Consider the following 18,577-nt stretch of genomic DNA (forward strand, 5'->3'; position numbering starts at 1 on the left):
GAATAGACTTGCGTGCCGTATAAAAGAGATAGAAACAGATGCAGATATTAAGTTGAAAAAGTTATCGACGCCCCAAAAGATAAAAACTATGTAAAAAACATTCAACGATAAAATATAGAGCTTGTTTATTGCGCAGAAACCTTTTCATTTGGGGCCTTTATTACACATGAATTCCTTTGACCTTAAACTAATTCTAATTAAACATAAGTTTTAAAGTGCAAAAGTCAATTTATTGAATTAGGTAAGTCACGCTTGATCAAAATCTAATTACGCAAATGAGCTAAAACGTAGGCTGAAAAAAGTGAGAAAGGACGTCACGCGCGCAAATGCCATTAGTCAGAGGAAGAAGTCCTTAATAAAATTTGATTTTTTTCAGCCTTGCTGTGTGAACAAATGTAAACGAAAAAGATCGTCAGACGACTAATCAAAAAACACAGCCAGAATTTCGGAAACGACTCAAAGTAGAAAAGTTCCCGTCCTCACTGCACTAATGCACATTCTACATAATTATGCCAAGCACTTTGAAACAACGACAACAGGAAAAGAGGAAAATTATCATGAGAACACTAACTGTCTGAAACTGATACACCATCTGATAACATTTGATTTTAGTTGAGACTCCAAAAAACCTTTTGGTAAAAGACCCTGTAAGGCAGGTAGTTTGCAAAAAAAATTAACAACTGACAAACAAATTTTTAAATGGGTTGTTAAAGAGAAACTCCAAGAAAGGGAAAGGAGATGACGGACAAAATCGAAAGTAAAATTCTATAAAAAACGCTTTCTATCAATTTCAAATACAATTTTCAAACCATTAATTTCAGAGAAAAAAATTACGTACATACATCAACATCCACCCAATAATTGACAGAAGTTTAACACAACAACTAAATAATAAAAGACAAAGACTGCAAATAAGAAAATTGTACAATTTATCCAAGTGATAAGTGCCATGCCTACAACCCCAAGATTCTTCCGAAATTTAATCCGCAAAAACTTTGTATATCTTTGTATAACTAAATCGGTCACTCATCCAAAACGCAGGAGGGAAATATCAAACGACTACTGAAAACTGCCAGCATCAAAGAACCTGAACAAATTTGCGTAATTGATTTTTGTTCAAAAAGGCCAAGTCTAGATTTGAAGTGTCACCTCATAGTAGCAACACCTATAGAATAACTCTTTACTGAGAATTAAACGAGAAAAACTGCAGTGAAAAGCGTAAGATCAGAAGAAATATGCAAAAACCATAAAAACATCTGGAAATCGGCAAAACTTTGCCCGAATTTAGCCAATTTTCTTCATCGAAAACATTTGAAATTTACTAATAGTCGAACCGAAAGACCGCTAAAAGTGATTTTAATCACACAACGCCACAACTGCTATGAGGAATAGAAGCAGAATACACGAAACGCTGAATACACGAAAGCCAGAATTGTAAAATAAAGCTGAAAGTAGAATCTTTGTAATAATAGCTCCAGATGGTCAAAACAGCTTCCAAAAAACTAAAACTAGATTAGAAAAATTTTGGAAACTATTTTGAAAGAATATTTGGAGTTAAAACTAAAAAAAACTGCTCTGAAAAATCCGCACGTGATCAAAAACTTGCAATTTTTTACACCTACTTTTCTGGTCCTCTCTCAAAAAATGATGCGAACAGAAACCAATCTCTCTTCTTGCTGCTCTTCAATCCCTTTAGCAGTCTGGCCTAAATACTTAGATTTCACATGAAGCATTGACTTTTCCATCCTGTTTCAAAAACACCACACCGATCAAAAAATAAGTACATATATTTATTTAGCGATCATGGCTTAAAACATCACACAGTACTCGTTCTGTCTAATTTAAAGAAAAGAAAAAAGATTACAGAGATTTGACAAAATAAAATACTTTGCAATAATGGTCAAAGTATTAAAATTATCTTAAAAAGTAAGAAAATCTTCATATTAAACGCCAAAAAATGAATCAGCTTTTATTAACACGAAATTATACCACTGGCTGAGCACAGAAAGAAAGTTTCAACGAATTAAAACCCAAAACATACAAAAACAATGTAAAATTGGACAAAATGGCGAAAAACGGATTAGTGTGTAAAATTTTATAAAACAAAAAAAGGCGTCACGTCACGTTCAAAAAAGTTGTTCAAGGCAGGAACTGCGAACTGAACGTTGCCATATAAACTGATTTTAAAAAAGTCCTCATTGATCAAAACATGAGGAAATAAAGGAAGAAATCAAAAACTAACTATAAAGTTGAAATATATGCCCATTTTACACTTGAAAAGATTAGGCTGTGCAAAACTTTAAATTTTTTCCAGAAAGTTGCGTATTACTGCAGCATCGTTCAAAAACTATTTCGAGAAAAAACGATCTACAAGTGAAAAAATTAAGCCAAATGGACGAAAAAACGCTTATCTATATGCGCCAGTCTCAAAAAAATTTTTCAATGTCAAAAAGTCATTCACTAATCGAAGCGCATGATCAAAAAACTTCTCTCGCTCAAAAAAAACTATTTCACACGGCAATTTTACTTTTTCGCATTTAGGTCACACACCCTCTGAACGAAAAGTTCTGGTAAAAAAACCTTAAGAAAACCAATACTTCTCAATCTAAGAATTATAAGAACCGACCTTCAAACTATAAATAAGTCTCCAAAACAGGTTCCCTGAATCGCATGAAGAAGTGAACTGAAATGCTCCAAGAGTACTTAATGCCCACCGAGCGCTACCTCTTTATCCCATTTCTGAGAATGAAAAGTCAAATTGGTCAGACGAAAAATCAGTCAAAAGAAAAATCGCATAAAACGACCAACAGGATTAATATAATTGCTAAGAAATTCGTTCGAGAGCATTTTACAACGATTTTCTAGTTAAGCCACGTCTGATAAACCATTTCTACAATAATTCGTAGGGTAATAGATGATAACACCACGCCACATAACATCAGCTGAAGTGCGGATCAACAAAAGCGTTAAGGAAAGAGCGGGATAGTGAGAGATATAACGTGAACGAGGAAGAGAAGGAAAGAAAACCCAACCGCCAGAGAGAGAGAGAGAGAGAGAGAGAGAACGCGCTAGAAAATTTTTCCATGGCCAGATTCGACTCTGGATCTTCTAGTTTTCTAGACTTGTTAGTATTTAAATCATAGAAAAAAACAGAAGTGCAAAATTTAAAAGAAAAGATTCCAGATTTCACAGAGAAAAAAGTTCATAACCATCTTTTGTCTCTCATGTGCTGTCATGTAACCCATCTGTAGTACTTAAAAAATAGTGTTGGCCTTAAAAAGTATTGTCGGCCGTTAAACTCAGAAAACTCATATTCAAAAATTTAATTTGAATAATTTGTTAAAATGTGAATAATTTGTGAAAATTTTAAAATCTTGCTAAAATTTGTGATAAATTTATCAGAATCATTCCATGGTCTCAAGAGACTATTCAGTCTCTTTATCCCAATCCATAAATAGTTTCACATGGTCATAAAGTTCCATTAACTTGGAACACGATAAAAATTTTTCAAAAACTATTTAAACTAAAAAATTTTTAAACTATCGAAAATTGCTAAAAGTCGATTCACTAAAATATTAAAAACCACTCTATTAACTCTAGATATTATGCAGCAAGTTAACAGCAAACCTTGTAGGAGGTACCTGTGCCCCTGACGCCCGAAAAAAAATTAAAAAAATATTCGAGAAAACATCAAATATTCAAACTATTCAAATTTGCAAGTATTAAAAATTGCTTAAATTCGTGATATTAAAATCTTGAAATACATTTCATTACATCTAGAAACTATGCAGTAACCTATTATCAGAACCTAGAGGAAGTTTCTTGGCTCTTGAGGCTGGAGAGACCAAAAACAAAAATTTTTTTAAAAAAAACTTGAAATTGCAAGTTTTATCAAAAAATTGCTTATAATTTAAAAAAATTGCAAAAATTTGTGATATTAAAAAGTTGAAAAATATTCCCTGGCTCATGAAAAACTTGCAGTAACTTTTTATCAAACCCTAGAGGAGGTTTTCTTACCCTGAGGCTGAAAAAAACCTGATTAATGGCAATGTCAAAAAAATTGCAAGTTTTGAAAAAAATTGCCAAAAACTCATGCATGTAGCCTATCATCAAACCCTAGAGGAGGTTCCTTGGCTCTTGAGGCTGGAAAACCTAAGAAATGACAAAAGTTTTCAAAAAAAACTTGAAACTGCTAGTTATATCAAAATTTTAGGAAAAATTGTAGCCTATCAAACAATGCAGTAGCCTATCATCAAACCCTAGAGGAGGTTCCTTGGCTCTTGAGGCTGGAAAACCTAAGAAATGACAAAAATTTTCAAAAAAACTTATCATCAAACCACTTAGGAGGTTTTCTGGCCCCCTGGGGCTGGAAAAACTTGAATGACAATCAACGTCGAAAAATTCAGTTTTGTAAAAAAGAAATGCTAAAATTCGTGATGTTAAAATGCTGAAAACCATTCCATTACCACTATAAACTATGCAAAAACCTATTGTCAAACCCTAGAGAAGGCTCCCTGACACCTAGGGCTGAATGAGAAAATCTCAAAAAACAAAAAAAAATGTGAAAATTAGTATAAATATGCGTGTTTTTGTTTGGAATACCAAATCTATAGGTTTGGAGAACCAAAACTCCATTGTTTGGAGTACCAGAACTCTTAAAATGGTCATAAAAAGTACTTATGTCTCGCAAAAAAGACCTTTATCAATTTTAACTAGCCTCAATTTTAGACTGATCCAACAAAAATAAAAACAAAAAATACGAAAAATTGCAACATTTTGGGCTCAAAACTCCTAAAAATGACCTTCTAACCTTAAGCTATGGCCTTCCCAGTAGCCTCACCGCACTAAGCACTTGAGGGACTACTAAACGCGGCTACGGGCCTCCATTCTTCTGTAAGTTTATCCCTTTTTTTAAGGACGAAAAGTCAAATGGGTCAGACGAAAAATCTTTCAAGAGAAAAATTGCATTAAGAAATACCAACAGGACTAATATAATTGCTACAAACTTTGATTGAGAGCAATTCATATAGTGTAATTAATTCACTGGTATAGCTATAACATAGCACTTCTTCTTAGGGTATAAATACCGACGCTTAGACAATAGTTTGAAATACAAGAACTAAACGCGGAAATTCGAAACAGTTGATTGAAATCAGAGTTTATATTTAATACATTGAATTGGCTTAGCGAATTAAGAAAACAAATGCTATTCAGAATAACATGTTCGGTAGTGATAATTCAATTCACAACTTATGAACAACAAAGATACCTGGAATGCATGTTCAAATGAGGCAATTTTGCGTGCAAAGCTTACGGACGTTGAAAACAGCTGTTCAATTTCAACAAAAAGCCCCAATTTTTTATTTTTACTATTCCAATTTTCCCCTTAGGATCTTTTCTTTCCGTCACGATGCGTCCCATCATTAAAATATAAGGTGAGCTAGTATGATCAATTAACTTATGAAAAATATATTTTCAGGAGAGTCAACATATCCGGTAACAAACCATCTGTCAGCCATGGACTTTTGTTGAAATTGCACTTTGAGTTTCTTGGTCCTGGGGTGTATCTCCAGTACTGACCCATCCGCCCATTTGCTTCCCCCAAGAGCCACTTGCACTTCACTACCAATTGATGGTTCAAACGCTGTACTATCTTCACTGCTGGCTGATTCGGGAGGTGTTTTCTAAAAACGCATCAATTACATGGACGAGTTCCCCAAAAACTCATCAGTTTAATACATAACCCGCAGACAGACCCCTCCCTATAGTGACATATCTTTAACTTGAGACTTAACAGTTTCTAAATCATAATAAACCGCCACAAAATTATTCAGAATTTTCAAGAAAAAATTAAGGAAGACGCCATTTTTGACGTAAAATTTTGACCAAGCAGTGGTGTCTCTAAAATTGATTTGACTGAATTAAACGAAAATCAGCAATGAATCGAAATTCATTCGATCAGTTAAACAGCCACAAGATTGATTTAACTAATGACGATAATTGGTTTAGAAATTGTACAACTTCTGCAACATACCCAACATTTTGCCATAAAATAGCCGCCATTGATTCCCATAACCCGGATTTGAACTCAAAGAGTAAAAATTTGATTTTTGTACAAAACAATTGTAAAAACAACACACTATTTTGATTTCATTTCGTAGTTGGACATACTCCTGTTTATTAATGAAGGGATAAAGCGGCTAGCAACTAAGACTTAAAAGAACAAAGCTAAAGTAGCGTGCATTTAATATTGAGCTTTATGGGTATATCCAGTTTGTTCGTTTTGTTCTTATGATTCCGTTCATTTTAGATTGATTTGCTGAACAAACGCTGTTTAAAAGCGCTTTGAGCATAAAAAGCGATGAATAAAACTAGCCTACAGCACACAAAAAGAATTCACCCAAAATGTTGAACAAGCTGTGAAAACCAGAACAATTTGTTATTCGACGAGGTAGAGCACGAGGAATTTCCGAAACAACGAGAAGTAGAAAATCGAACATCCTACATAACTATAAAACATTTCAAAACAATAAGAGGAAAAATAATGAAACTATCTGATAAAACACTGATAAAGCATCTGGTAACATTTACATTTAATTGCAACTCCAAAAAAACTATTCGGAAAAGCCCCTGTAATACAGGTAATTTGAAACAAAATAATAATTGATACCCAACATAAAATGGGTTCAAGAAGAGAAAACCTAGATGACGATGAACAAAATTGAACAATATTCTCTAACAATGCTAAAAGGCAACTTCGGAACCCTCTACTGATATATCAGCCACCTACCCAAATTTGGCGGAGAAAAATTAAAAATTATTAAAAAGGCAAAAAAAAACGAGAAATTTGAGCAATTTATTTGAGTGAAAACTTTACTTCTCTACCCTTCCAGGGTCACCTCATAGCAGCAACACCTACAGAATATCTCTTCATTTGGAATTGACGCGGAAAAAGTACAGCGAGAAGTATAAAGTCAGAAGAAATAGGCAAAAAAAACTTGAAACACAGACAAGAAGCGACAAAAAAATTGCTCAAATTTATTTAACTTTCCTAAAAATAAAACAGCACCAAATCATTATCAATCAGTTTGAATGACCACAAAAACTGCTAGCAGAACTAGTTTCAATAGAAACACCTCAAAAGCTATAGAAAATTGACGAAGAATACAAAAACTGTTTTAAAAAATCTCCCAAGGCAAAATGGTAAATAGCTGAAAATGAAATCTGAAAGAGTATTATTTGCTTCAGATGGTCAAAAAGCTTCAAAGCACACTATTATTAAATTGAAAAAGTGGGAGAAACGCCTTTGACTGAAAATTTTGAAGTTAAAACAAAACTGCTTTGAAAAACTCGCGCATGATCAAATTTTTTACCTTTAAAAAAAAAGTTATTAACAGAAAACCACTCTCCTCTCAGCTCTCTATATCGTTCAGCCTTTTAACCTAAAAAATTAGTTTTCAAATGCAGCATTGAGTTTAACATCTTGAAAATAGATTTATTCAGCCCTCAAATAAAGTTTGTATCACTAAATTAATGTTAATTTCAAAGTGCACGCATTATTGATCAAAACTCAAAGGCACAAAACATTAAGGAGATGGGCATCCACTTCGGTTAGCACACGAAGAACTCCTGTGATTGCTTCTCAGGACACCGATTTGGACTCAACGAAGCAAAGAAACTGGAAACATACCCGCCAAGTTGCCAGAAAATAGCCGCCATTGATTCCAATAACCCCGATTAGGATTGACAGAACAGAATAAATGGAAAAAATTGATTGATGTACGATAAAAAAATCTGAAGTGCAAACTTTTTTGATTTCCTTCCACGTCATACATACTACTGGCTTTTGTCGAGAGGATACATGTGCTGTAAAATAGCGAAGAATGAAACTAGCCCATAAAGATTTCATGCAAAAAGTCGAAAAAGCGGAAAAATGAGGTAAAGCAAAAAAAGTTGGCCGAACTAAAAAAACCATAGCAGGACAAAACCTGACACAACTCAAAGAATTTTCATTGAATAAACAAAAAATTATACCTAGAATGGACTACGAATAAATTATGATTAAATCATCACTTTAAAAATCACGATTACGTGTACAGATCTTAAAAAGGACAGCACCCCAATACAAGTCAAAAACTGATGGTGATCTTAAAAATTACATGCTGTTATTTTGATAGGATTTTTCGATTTGATATTGAGGCTTACGTCTGCGTCCCAATTAGAGGATGATATAAACCTGTATCCAACAGTAAATATACCCGGAACATTGCCGAAAAAATTTCCGCGAAATGTCGAAAAAGCGAAAAAACTTTTGTTCGACGAAGTAAAAAATAGGAGCGCTAGAATAGCGGGCTGAGGAAATGAATAGCGGCTATTGAATAGAACAAAGTTTAAGCAACAGGCCGCTAACATTGTGCTTAGTGAGTTTATCCCATAGCTATTTTTAATTCCGTTTTCCAACATTAACTCTGTTCACTTCAAATTGTTTAACTGAAAACGGCTCTTTAGATGCCAGTTGAATAGTGAAAAATGAAACTAGGCTGGAGAAGTTAAAACAGATTGCGAGCAAAAAACTTTGCAAAAATGTAAACGGAAAAGCGCAAAAGTAGAAAGCGAAACAAATTTTTGACAGCCAAATTCTTTGACATCCAAAAAGAAGCCCAGTAGAAACTGTCTGCAAAGATGGTGCGGATAGTAACAAAGGAATTGGACCAAATTAGCTTCTACGATTGACGACTGGAAATTTATCATAGTTATAAAGCACAGGAAATTGAACTTTGTACCCTATTTCCAGAGAAACGTGCATTTGCTCATCTATTCCTTCCATTTCAGACAGCTATCAATGCCCAAAACTTTGATTAGCTAATGCCCCCAACAAATGGTTAAGTGGGAAGGGAGTCAAACTTTAGTAACCGCCCTTCACACCATGAATTTATGTCTTAAAGTTTTGGCGAATGGCGTACTTAGAGACTACTGAGCCGCAAGGCTCTAAGAAAACTTAATGCCCACCGGACTTAACATGTTTACCACGTTCTTTAGGAAAAGTCAAATGATCAGACGAAAATTTGATAGTATAAAAAACGCATTAAAAAGGCCAGCACGACTAATATTATTGCTATAAACTTCGCTTCAGAGCAACTAATCATAAGTATTCTTTATTATGCTTTATGTTATATTCGACTTTTTTTGGCTTCACCTTCTCTTGCTGTCTTTGCTTAGAATTTGTGATTGCGATCACCATACATCAAGCGTGGTCTTAAATTACTTTCGAGGCAACGTTCTCAATGTTGCAAGAACCTACGCCTACAGAGTCTACCTTTCCTAGAGGGTCACAAAAAGATCAAACAAACAAAATTCGGAAACGCTCTTTAAAATGCCAACATGAATCTAAGTTTCTTCTCGACATCTTCGCATCGAGCATATCAGTTGCACTGAAGTTTTGTAGAGAAAATCAAACTGCTACTGAACACGCGGTCGTCTTCTTGAGTTCTTTTTTCATCGAGGGAAAGTTAAATCGGTCAGAAATTGCGGTAGGACGAAAACGTATAAAAGATCAGCAGGATTTTAATTGCTATTATTTTTTAAGTGCAAGTCATGAATTAAACTATTTTACCTTTTCAGCTTGCTTTACCGCCGGAGGTGATGTATTATTAGCAGATTTCTTTGCATCCGACTTTTTGGGTATCGGCGAGTCTTGTGTTTTCCGAGATGACTGAAACAACAGCAATCATGCAATCACAGCTCAGAAAAACTTTTTACTTAGGAGTCATAAACTGAATACCAATCGATCAGTTCTCCTTACCCTAAGGCTAGCCCACCGAAGAGGTTGCCTTCGGTGGGCTAGCATCAGGGGGGGGGGTCAATCGTTCAGGATTAGGGGGTCAAAAAGATGCCCCCTTGCATCATGATAATGGGTCTTCTCAGCAGCTTCGGTTAATTGTACACCTAGTGACTAGTAGAATTCTAAAAGAGCTTCTCAGCAACTTCCGGGCTTTATCCGTTTTTGAGCAAAAGAAGTCAAAAACTGTCAGACGAGAAATCCATTCAGCAAGAATTCGAAAAACCACAGGATTAATATTATTGCTACTTTGCAGGCAACTTCTTTTTGAGAGCAATTAAATATAGCAAACAGAATGGCAAAATAGCTCCAAAATAGACTAGCTGTTCGTAGAAAAGGTATAGAAACAGTTAAGTGAGTCGCTTAAGTCTTAGACGCAAAAAACGCCCGGCAGATTGCGGGAAAACAGCTGCCATCGATTCCCATAGCCCCAATTGGAATTGATCGAACCGAATAAAATTCACTGTAAAAAATTTTTTTATAATGATTGCTAAATTGATTGGATTTTGTAGTTATATATACTCTGTTTCTTAAAGAGAAAATACAGTAATTGGAATCCACACAAATACTAGACCTTATACCTACGACTAATAAGAACAAGTTCAAACATGGGCATCTTAAACTGCGCTTCATGGGTTTATCCCAATTCTATTTTTGATTAGGTTTTTGTTAGATTGCACTGTTCAGCGACTGCTGTTTAAGAGAACTTTGGACAGAATGAGCCAAAAGCGATACTAGCCTAGAGAAGTCAAAATGATTTTAGGCAAAATGTCAAAAAAGCGGAACAATGAGGTAAATCGAGACAAGTCTAGCGTAGTAAAAAGAAATTAGTAGCGCTATAAAAGCCGGCTCGTATGAGGTCGGCTATTAAAAAAATAGAAGCTTGTTCTTGACAGCTTGTTCATAATTTAGCAGCCTATATTAAATAGTACACTTAATTTTTATTAGGAAAGGGTTAAGGTATGCTTAAGTCAACTGAATTGGTGTCAAAAGCCATTTAAAGTCGAAACATTTACAACGCAATTCAATAATACAATGCTACTGAGGGGAACAAATGAAGTCACAAAAAACAGCCGGAGAGCGGCATGAAAAGATAATTGCTAATTTGAAATTGTACAGAAAGGTAACTCAAAAAACAAGTCAGACGACAAAATAAAAAAGCCGATCAACACAAAATAACTACATTACAGCTTCGCATCTATACAAAAAAAAGAGAAGAAAACATAGAAAGACAAACCTGCAAAACAATTCAAAAAATTTTTGTCAAGAAAAAAAGACAAAACGACCCAGAGAAATAAAGAAAAATCAGTCAAATAGCCGCATGTAATAAGATTGCGATCGGAAAACTCAAGTTTCTTTCAAATACAGCTTTCTAACTCTTAAAAAGAATGAGAAATTTGCCGCAAAAATGCTGGCTTTTTCGGGTCACTTGATGCTTTGGGGTGACAAAGCTAACAAAGAGTAACTACACCTAAAAAGAATAACTAAGAGAGCTAACAAAGAACAACTACAGTCAAAAAGGTAACAAGAATAACTAAACAAGAATAACTACAGCTAACAAGAAAAACTACAGTCAAAAAGCTAACAAGAATAACTACAGTCAAAAACAACTGTAAAATTAGAAATTTTTCACTTACATATATAATACAAAAACACATAATACTGACCATCAATCCAACTGATAATAATCTACTACACACACCATATTGGTCAACACATGATAAGCCTAACGCCTCCATTTATGATGAAAATGAGAAATTGAAAGGCCTGTTTTCTTACGTAGAATATAAGAAAACAAAGCGAAGAAAAGTCAAAAAGGTGTCCCCCAAGATGGTGTATTCTCACCAATGCTCTTCAGCATCTACATGAGCAAGCTGCCTCTAACCCCGAAAGATATATGCTTGGTCTTAACGCTGATGATATAACTTTAAAAATATCTCACCGCAGGCTATAAAATTACGTGACATGATAACTCCCTGCCTAAACAATTTACACAACAGGCTAGAATCAAGAGAAATTAAATTATCAGATGAGAAATCAAGTGTAACTGTATTCACAAACTGGAGCGAGGAGGCCAAGTTTTATCCACACTTCACTATCAAAAATCTACCAATACCCGTAGAGACCAAAGTCAAAGTACTTGGCGTCCCTTTCGATGGTATGCTCAATTTTGATGTAAGAAGCATCAAAGAGAAACTACAAAGGCGCAATAACATATCCAAAAGATTGGTAGCGACTGGGGCTGCACAAAAGGGAAACGCTCAGAGGCTAACAAGTATCGGTCCCAGCGTCCTGAACTACACTGCCCCAATTGGGCTTCCACATTCAGCAATACAAACTGTAACCACTTGCAAACCCAAAAAACATTGCACTTTGTAAAATCACAGACGGTGTAAAAATTTCTGATATAAATGACTTACACAGAGAGGGTAAATGCTGCCTGTTAAAGTTCACACAGAAATGTTATCAGAGCAATTTCTGGTCGGCAGTTATCAGAGCTACAAGTGTTGATTACAAAATAACCTCCTCAACCAGTTTTCATTACATGAGACTGACACTTAAGGATACTACAGGTACCGCGCGAAACAACACTAACAATAAAGAGCAAATAAATCGCAAAGATTACAAAAATTTGCTCGAAAGCATCCACCGACAAACGGTCCATAGTCGGTTGAACAAAGACAACAAGCAATTAGGCCCATCTTCGCCAAAGATAGCCGAAGAACGAACGCTGTCACGAACTGCAAGTATCTGATTAGCACAACTGAGAACTGGATACTACGGCCTGCTAAACTCTTTACTTGAGTTGGATCTGTTACAATGTAGACAAACGCTGTCCCAAATGTTAAGCAGCACCACGTAAACCAGATTTTCAACTGCCGTAAGAACACCAAGACCTGAAAGTGATTGACTTGTGAGAAAGACCAGTAGAGGTAGCTAACTGGCTGGACTCAATTCCACCAGTCCAGCACGACCACCGCACAGAATAATCCACATTCAGTGCCCCTTTCCCCGATGTTGACGATGCCACTCCTGATCCCCTAACCCGGAGAAAGCATGTCATTCACCATGGCGTAGAAGCAGAGAGGTCGCCGCACCACAAGCGAGTTGTGGGTAGGCATTTGCACCTCTACTATATCTATTTTTATAGAAGATTCAATTTTAAGACAAAACCTATGACTACTGCCATTACTTCGTCTGGTGATAAGACCAACCAACTTACCGACAAGAAACTACAATACTTAGGCAAAACCCGATACATTCACTCAATACTTGTCGATCAAAACATTTACAAAAGGTCAAAACTCATTCAAAATTGAAAACAACAGATCTATTTAGACAGCCTTAGAGAGAGACAAGGTGAACTGCAAAGTCAAATTATAGGACAACAAAAACATGAAAGAGGCAAAAACCAAACAATCACTCATAGTTTTTCAAAACAAGTAGAAACTTAGTTGTTGAATCCGTTAGACATACATTCAAACAAAGAATTGGTAGCACAATTACACCACATCAGAGAGTCAATGACACGTTCCATTAAAGATAAATGATGGGAAAGCAAGCAAACCTTATTGGAGAAAAACGCAAATTCTCTGAATAGCTTCAACTTTACCTAAACGCTTATCTCCAATAATAAAATTATGGATCAGAACAAAAATAAAAACTAAAAACGCGCAAAACAAAAATCACTGATAGTTTTTGAGAACAAGCAGCGTCAAAGTCGTTAAACATAACCGACTAACGTCGGGCAAATTGCTCTCAAACGGCAGGCGAGGTGTTGGCTTCGTCAGTAGCTAGCTACGGTTTAATGAGGCTAGTTTTTGCTTGATTCGACTCGGCAACTTTGTTTTCTAGTCTTGTTAGTAAATAAATCGAATAGAAAAAAATCCAATATTTTAAAAATTCGTAAAAAAATTGCAAACTCTACAAAAAAAGTTTCCAAATTTCACAGTCAAAAAACTGTTCGAAAACATTTCTGACTCTGGATTTAGGTTATTTAAGCCAACCGCAAAACTTAAATAATCTTTGTCGGCCAGTAATGATCGCTAAACTCAGAAAAGCAAAAAATTCAAAAATTTTGAAAACAATCGCAAACTTTAAAATCGTGCTAAAATTCAAATGTTAAAATCTTCAAAGCCAATTCATTGTCTCAGGAAACTATCCAGTATCCTTATTTTTAGCTTTAAATAGTTGAACTGGCTCAACGATCCCTAAACTTGGAACATAATAATTTTCCGAAAATTTTTTAAAATAAAATTTATGAAAACACTCCTAAAGCTGGAGTCACTAAAATATTGATAACAATTCCAATAACTCTAAAAACTATGCAACAGCTTATTATTAAACCTTGGAGGAGTTCTCTAGGATCCTGGTGCCGGAACAAAAACTCAAAAGATAAAAAAATTGCAAATATTTTTTTGAAAAACTTCTTAAATTCGTGACATTAAAATCTTGAAAAACATTCAAATACACCTAGAAACAATGCAGAAGACTTTTATCACACACAACCCTAAAAGAGGTTGTGTGGCTCTTGAGCCTGGTTAAACCTTAAAATGACAAAAAAATTCAAAAAAAATTGCAAACTCAAAAAAAAATGCTACAATTTGTGATAATAAGAAGTTAAAAACTAACCCATGGCCAAAAAAAGGTTTCCAGTAACTCATTATCAAACCCTAACGGAGGTGTTCTGACCCCTCAGGCTGAAAAAACCTGAATAATGACAATAAAAGTCAAAAAATGGAGAAAAATTGTAAAAAAAAAATGAAAAAATTGTAAAGACTTGTAAGAAAAATAAAAAAATTTTTGAAGTTCAGATCTTGAAAACCATTCCATTACACATAGAAATTATAGAGTAACCTATTGCCAAGTCCTAGAGGGAGTTTCTTGGCTCTTGAGGCTGAAGAAACTTGAAAAAGACGACAAATTTTCAAAAAAAAATAAAATGCAAGTTTGATCAAAAAATTGCTAAAATTTGTAATACTAAAAAGTTGTAATACTATGCAGTAACCTATTAAGAAACCCTAGAGGAGGTTTCTTGACACCTAGGGCTTATAAAACTCAAAACATACCCGGCAGATTGCCGGAAAATAGCCGCCGTTGATTCCAATAAGCATGATTGGGATTGAACGAATAGAATATATTGAAAAAAAAAGATTTTTGTACAAAAAAATTTTTCAAGTCCGATCTATTTTGATGGCATTTCGTAGTTGAACATAACGTACTTCTGTTTCTTAGAGAGAGGCTACAGGGGCTACTATCAACACCAATAAGCATTAGAGGTGGAAACTAAGACTTATAGGAACGACGTTCAAATAGCGGGCATCTAAAATTGGGCTTTATGGGTTTATCCCGTTTCTATTTCTGACTTCAATTTTTTACACCGACTCTGTTCATTTTGAATTGCTTTGCTTAGCAACTGATGTTCAAATTCACTTTTAGCAGAATGAGAGAAGAGAGAAACTAGCCTAGAGAAGTCAAAAAGATTTCACGCAAAATGTCGAAAAAGCGGCAAAATGGTAAAGCTAAATAAAGTTTGACGAAATAAAAAAAAATACGAGCGCAATAATAGCCGGCTGAGAAGATGAGGGCGGCTATTAAACATGACACTTTCAAAAAGCTTTAAAGATTTGTGTAAATTAGTTTTTAGCGAGCGGTTTTTCGTCAGTAGCAAGCCACGGGGGTGGGGCGGTTCACCGGAAGAGGGCGGCAACAGTGGGGTGGGTGGGCAACACCGCGGTGGGGGGGGGTGGGGTGAATTGTGGAGGGGTGTCATTAGTGAGGGTGTCTTCAACCTCTAAGAGCCGCCCTTCACACCATAAGTATAAGTTTCCAGAACAGTTTGAGCTGAAACAGAGCTGAAAAGCTCTAAGAGCACTTAATGTCCGTTGGGCGCTACCTGTTTATCCCGCTTTTGAGGACGAAAAATCAAATGGGTCACATGAAAAATCGGTCAGGCGAAAAATCGCGAAAAAACAGACAAGACTAATATAATTATTACAAATTTTGTTTAAGAGCAATTAAAAACAATAGATACTAAATCAAACCGCTAAATAGCTTCAAATATGCCTTGCGCCAATGAGAGGCGTCACTAAGAAACGGAGAGTCAGCAGAAATTTAAAGAAGCGGAAGATGTTCTTTACAGAATAACATTTTCAGCTTTGCTGTGTGAACAAATTTAACCAAAAAAGCGTCAGAGGACGACACACAAACGATAGCAGGACTAATCCTGTATTACAACTCACAGAATTGAAGAAACCAAAGAACACAATCACACTCATTAACAAAGCTTGTACAAAGATTTCCACGAAAGCAAAGAGCATAGTAAAGAGCAACTGCTGTTAAAAAGCAGATTGAGCGAAGAATAAAATAAAGAGTCACTAAAATATTGATAACAATTCCAATAACTCTAAAAACTATGCAACAGCTTATTATTAAACCTTGGAGGGGTTCTCTAGGATCCTGGTGCCGGAACAAAAACTCAAAAGATAAAAAACTTGCAAATAGTTTTTTGAAAAACTTCTTAAATTCGTGACATTAAAATCTTGAAAAACATTCAAATACACCTAGAAACAATGCAGAAGACTTTTATCACACACAACCCTAAAAGAGGTTGTGTGGCTCTTGAGCCTGGTTAAACCTTAAAATGACAAAAAAATTCAAAAAAAATTGCAAACTCAAAAAAAAAATGCTACAATTTGTGATAATAAGAAGTTAAAAACTAACCCATGGCCAAAAAAAGGTTTCCAGTAACTCATTATCAAACCCTAACGGAGGTGTTCTGACCCCTCAGGCTGAAAAAACCTGAATAATGACAATAAAAGTCAAAAAATGGAGAAAAATTGTAAAAAAAAAAATGAAAAAATTGTAAATCTTGTAAGAAAAATAAAAAAATTTGTGAAGTTCAGATCTTGAAAACCATTCCATTACACATAGAAATTATAGAGTAACCTATTGCCAAACCCTAGAGGGAGTTTCCTGGCTCTTGAGGCTGAAGAAACTTAAAAAAGACGACAAATTTTCAAAAAAAAATAAAATGCAAGTTTGATCAAAAAATTGCTAAAATTTGTAATACTAAAAAGTTGTAATACTATGCAGTAACCTATTAAGAAACCCTAGAGGAGGTTTCTTGACACCTAGGGCTTATAAAACTCAAAACATACCCGGCAGATTGCCGGAAAATAGCCGCCGTTGATTCCAATAAGCATGATTGGGATTGAACGAATAGAATATATTGAAAAAAAAAGATTTTTGTACAAAAAAATTTTTCAAGTCCGATCTATTTTGATGGCATTTCGTAGTTGAACATAACGTACTTCTGTTTCTTAGAGAGAGGCTACAGGGGCTACTATCAACACCAATAAGCATTAGAGGTGGAAACTAAGACTTATAGGAACGACGTTCAAATAGCGGGCATCTAAAATTGGGCTTTATGGGTTTATCCCGTTTCTATTTCTGACTTCAATTTTTTACACCGACTCTGTTCATTTTGAATTGCTTTGCTTAGCAACTGATGTTCAAATTCACTTTTAGCAGAATGAGAGAAGAGAGAAACTAGCCTAGAGAAGTCAAAAAGATTTCACGCAAAATGTCGAAAAAGCGGCAAAATGGTAAAGCTAAATAAAGTTTGACGAAATAAAAAAAAATACGAGCGCAATAATAGCCGGCTGAGAAGATGAGGGCGGCTATTAAACATGACACTTTCAAAAAGCTTTAAAGATTTGTGTAAATTAGTTTTTAGCGAGCGGTTTTTCGTCAGTAGCAAGCCACGGGGGTGGGGCGGTTCACCGGAAGAGGGCGGCAACAGTGGGGTGGGTGGGCAACACCGCGGTGGGGGGGGGGGGGGGTGGGGTGAATTGTGGAGGGGTGTCATTAGTGAGGGTGTCTTCAACCTCTAAGAGCCGCCCTTCACACCATAAGTATAAGTTTCCAGAACAGTTTGAGCTGAAACAGAGCTGAAAAGCTCTAAGAGCACTTAATGTCCGTTGGGCGCTACCTGTTTATCCCGCTTTTGAGGACGAAAAATCAAATGGGTCACATGAAAAATCGGTCAGGCAAAAAATCGCGAAAAAACAGACAAGACTAATATAATTATTACAAATTTTGTTTAAGAGCAATTAAAAACAATAGATACTAAATCAAACCGCTAAATAGCTTCAAATATGCCTTGCGCCAATGAGAGGCGTCACTAAGAAACGGAGAGTCAGCAGAAATTTAAAGAAGCGGAAGATGTTCTTTACAGAATAACATTTTCAGCTTTGCTGTGTGAACAAATTTAACCAAAAAAGCGTCAGAGGACGACACACAAACGATAGCAGGACTAATCCTGTATTACAACTCACAGAATTGAAGAAACCAAAGAACACAATCACACTCATTAACAAAGCTTGTACAAAGATTTCCACGAAAGCAAAGAGCATAGTAAAGAGCAACTGCTGTTAAAAAGCAGATTGAGCGAAGAATAAAATTAGCCTAGAGAAGTCAAAAAGATTTTATGCAAAACGTCGAAAAAGCAGCAAAATGAGGTAAAGTGAAACAAATTTTTATTCAACTAAGTAAAAAAACAAACATAGCTGGCAGATTGCCAGAAAAAAGCCGCAATAGCTTCGTAGATTTGCAGTCTCAAAAAAAGAGACCAAAAAATGCATTCTTTTCAAGGGCTGAGATATAATATTTTGATTAAGAATCTGTATAATTTATTGCTGCCTCTATTAGCTGCTCTCAAATAACCTTCATAAAGAG

At 35.3% G+C, this 18,577-nt stretch overlaps 2 protein-coding genes across 2 annotated transcripts in view; both read right to left on the reverse strand.

Annotated features, from left to right (window-relative positions):
• LOC142358572 (proteasome subunit beta type-3-like) overlaps positions 1 to 18,577 on the reverse strand; it is a 361,488-nt gene that overhangs the window by 166,571 nt on the left and 176,340 nt on the right. The window lies entirely within an intron of this gene.
• Positions 1 to 18,577, reverse strand: part of LOC142358562 (uncharacterized) — a 65,682-nt gene that overhangs the window by 16,017 nt on the left and 31,088 nt on the right. The window contains exons 16-17 of the mRNA XM_075409962.1: positions 9,614 to 9,712; positions 5,506 to 5,684 (exon numbers count right to left, since the gene is read on the reverse strand). Coding sequence (XP_075266077.1) covers positions 5,506 to 5,684; positions 9,614 to 9,712 — 278 coding nt within the window. The remainder of the gene's footprint in view (positions 1 to 5,505; positions 5,685 to 9,613; positions 9,713 to 18,577) is intronic.

The sequence above is a fragment of the Convolutriloba macropyga genome, chromosome 2 (genome assembly GCF_964194025.1).
Source record: "Convolutriloba macropyga chromosome 2, txConMacr16.3, whole genome shotgun sequence".
Lineage (NCBI taxonomy): Eukaryota > Metazoa > Xenacoelomorpha > Acoela > Convolutidae > Convolutriloba > Convolutriloba macropyga.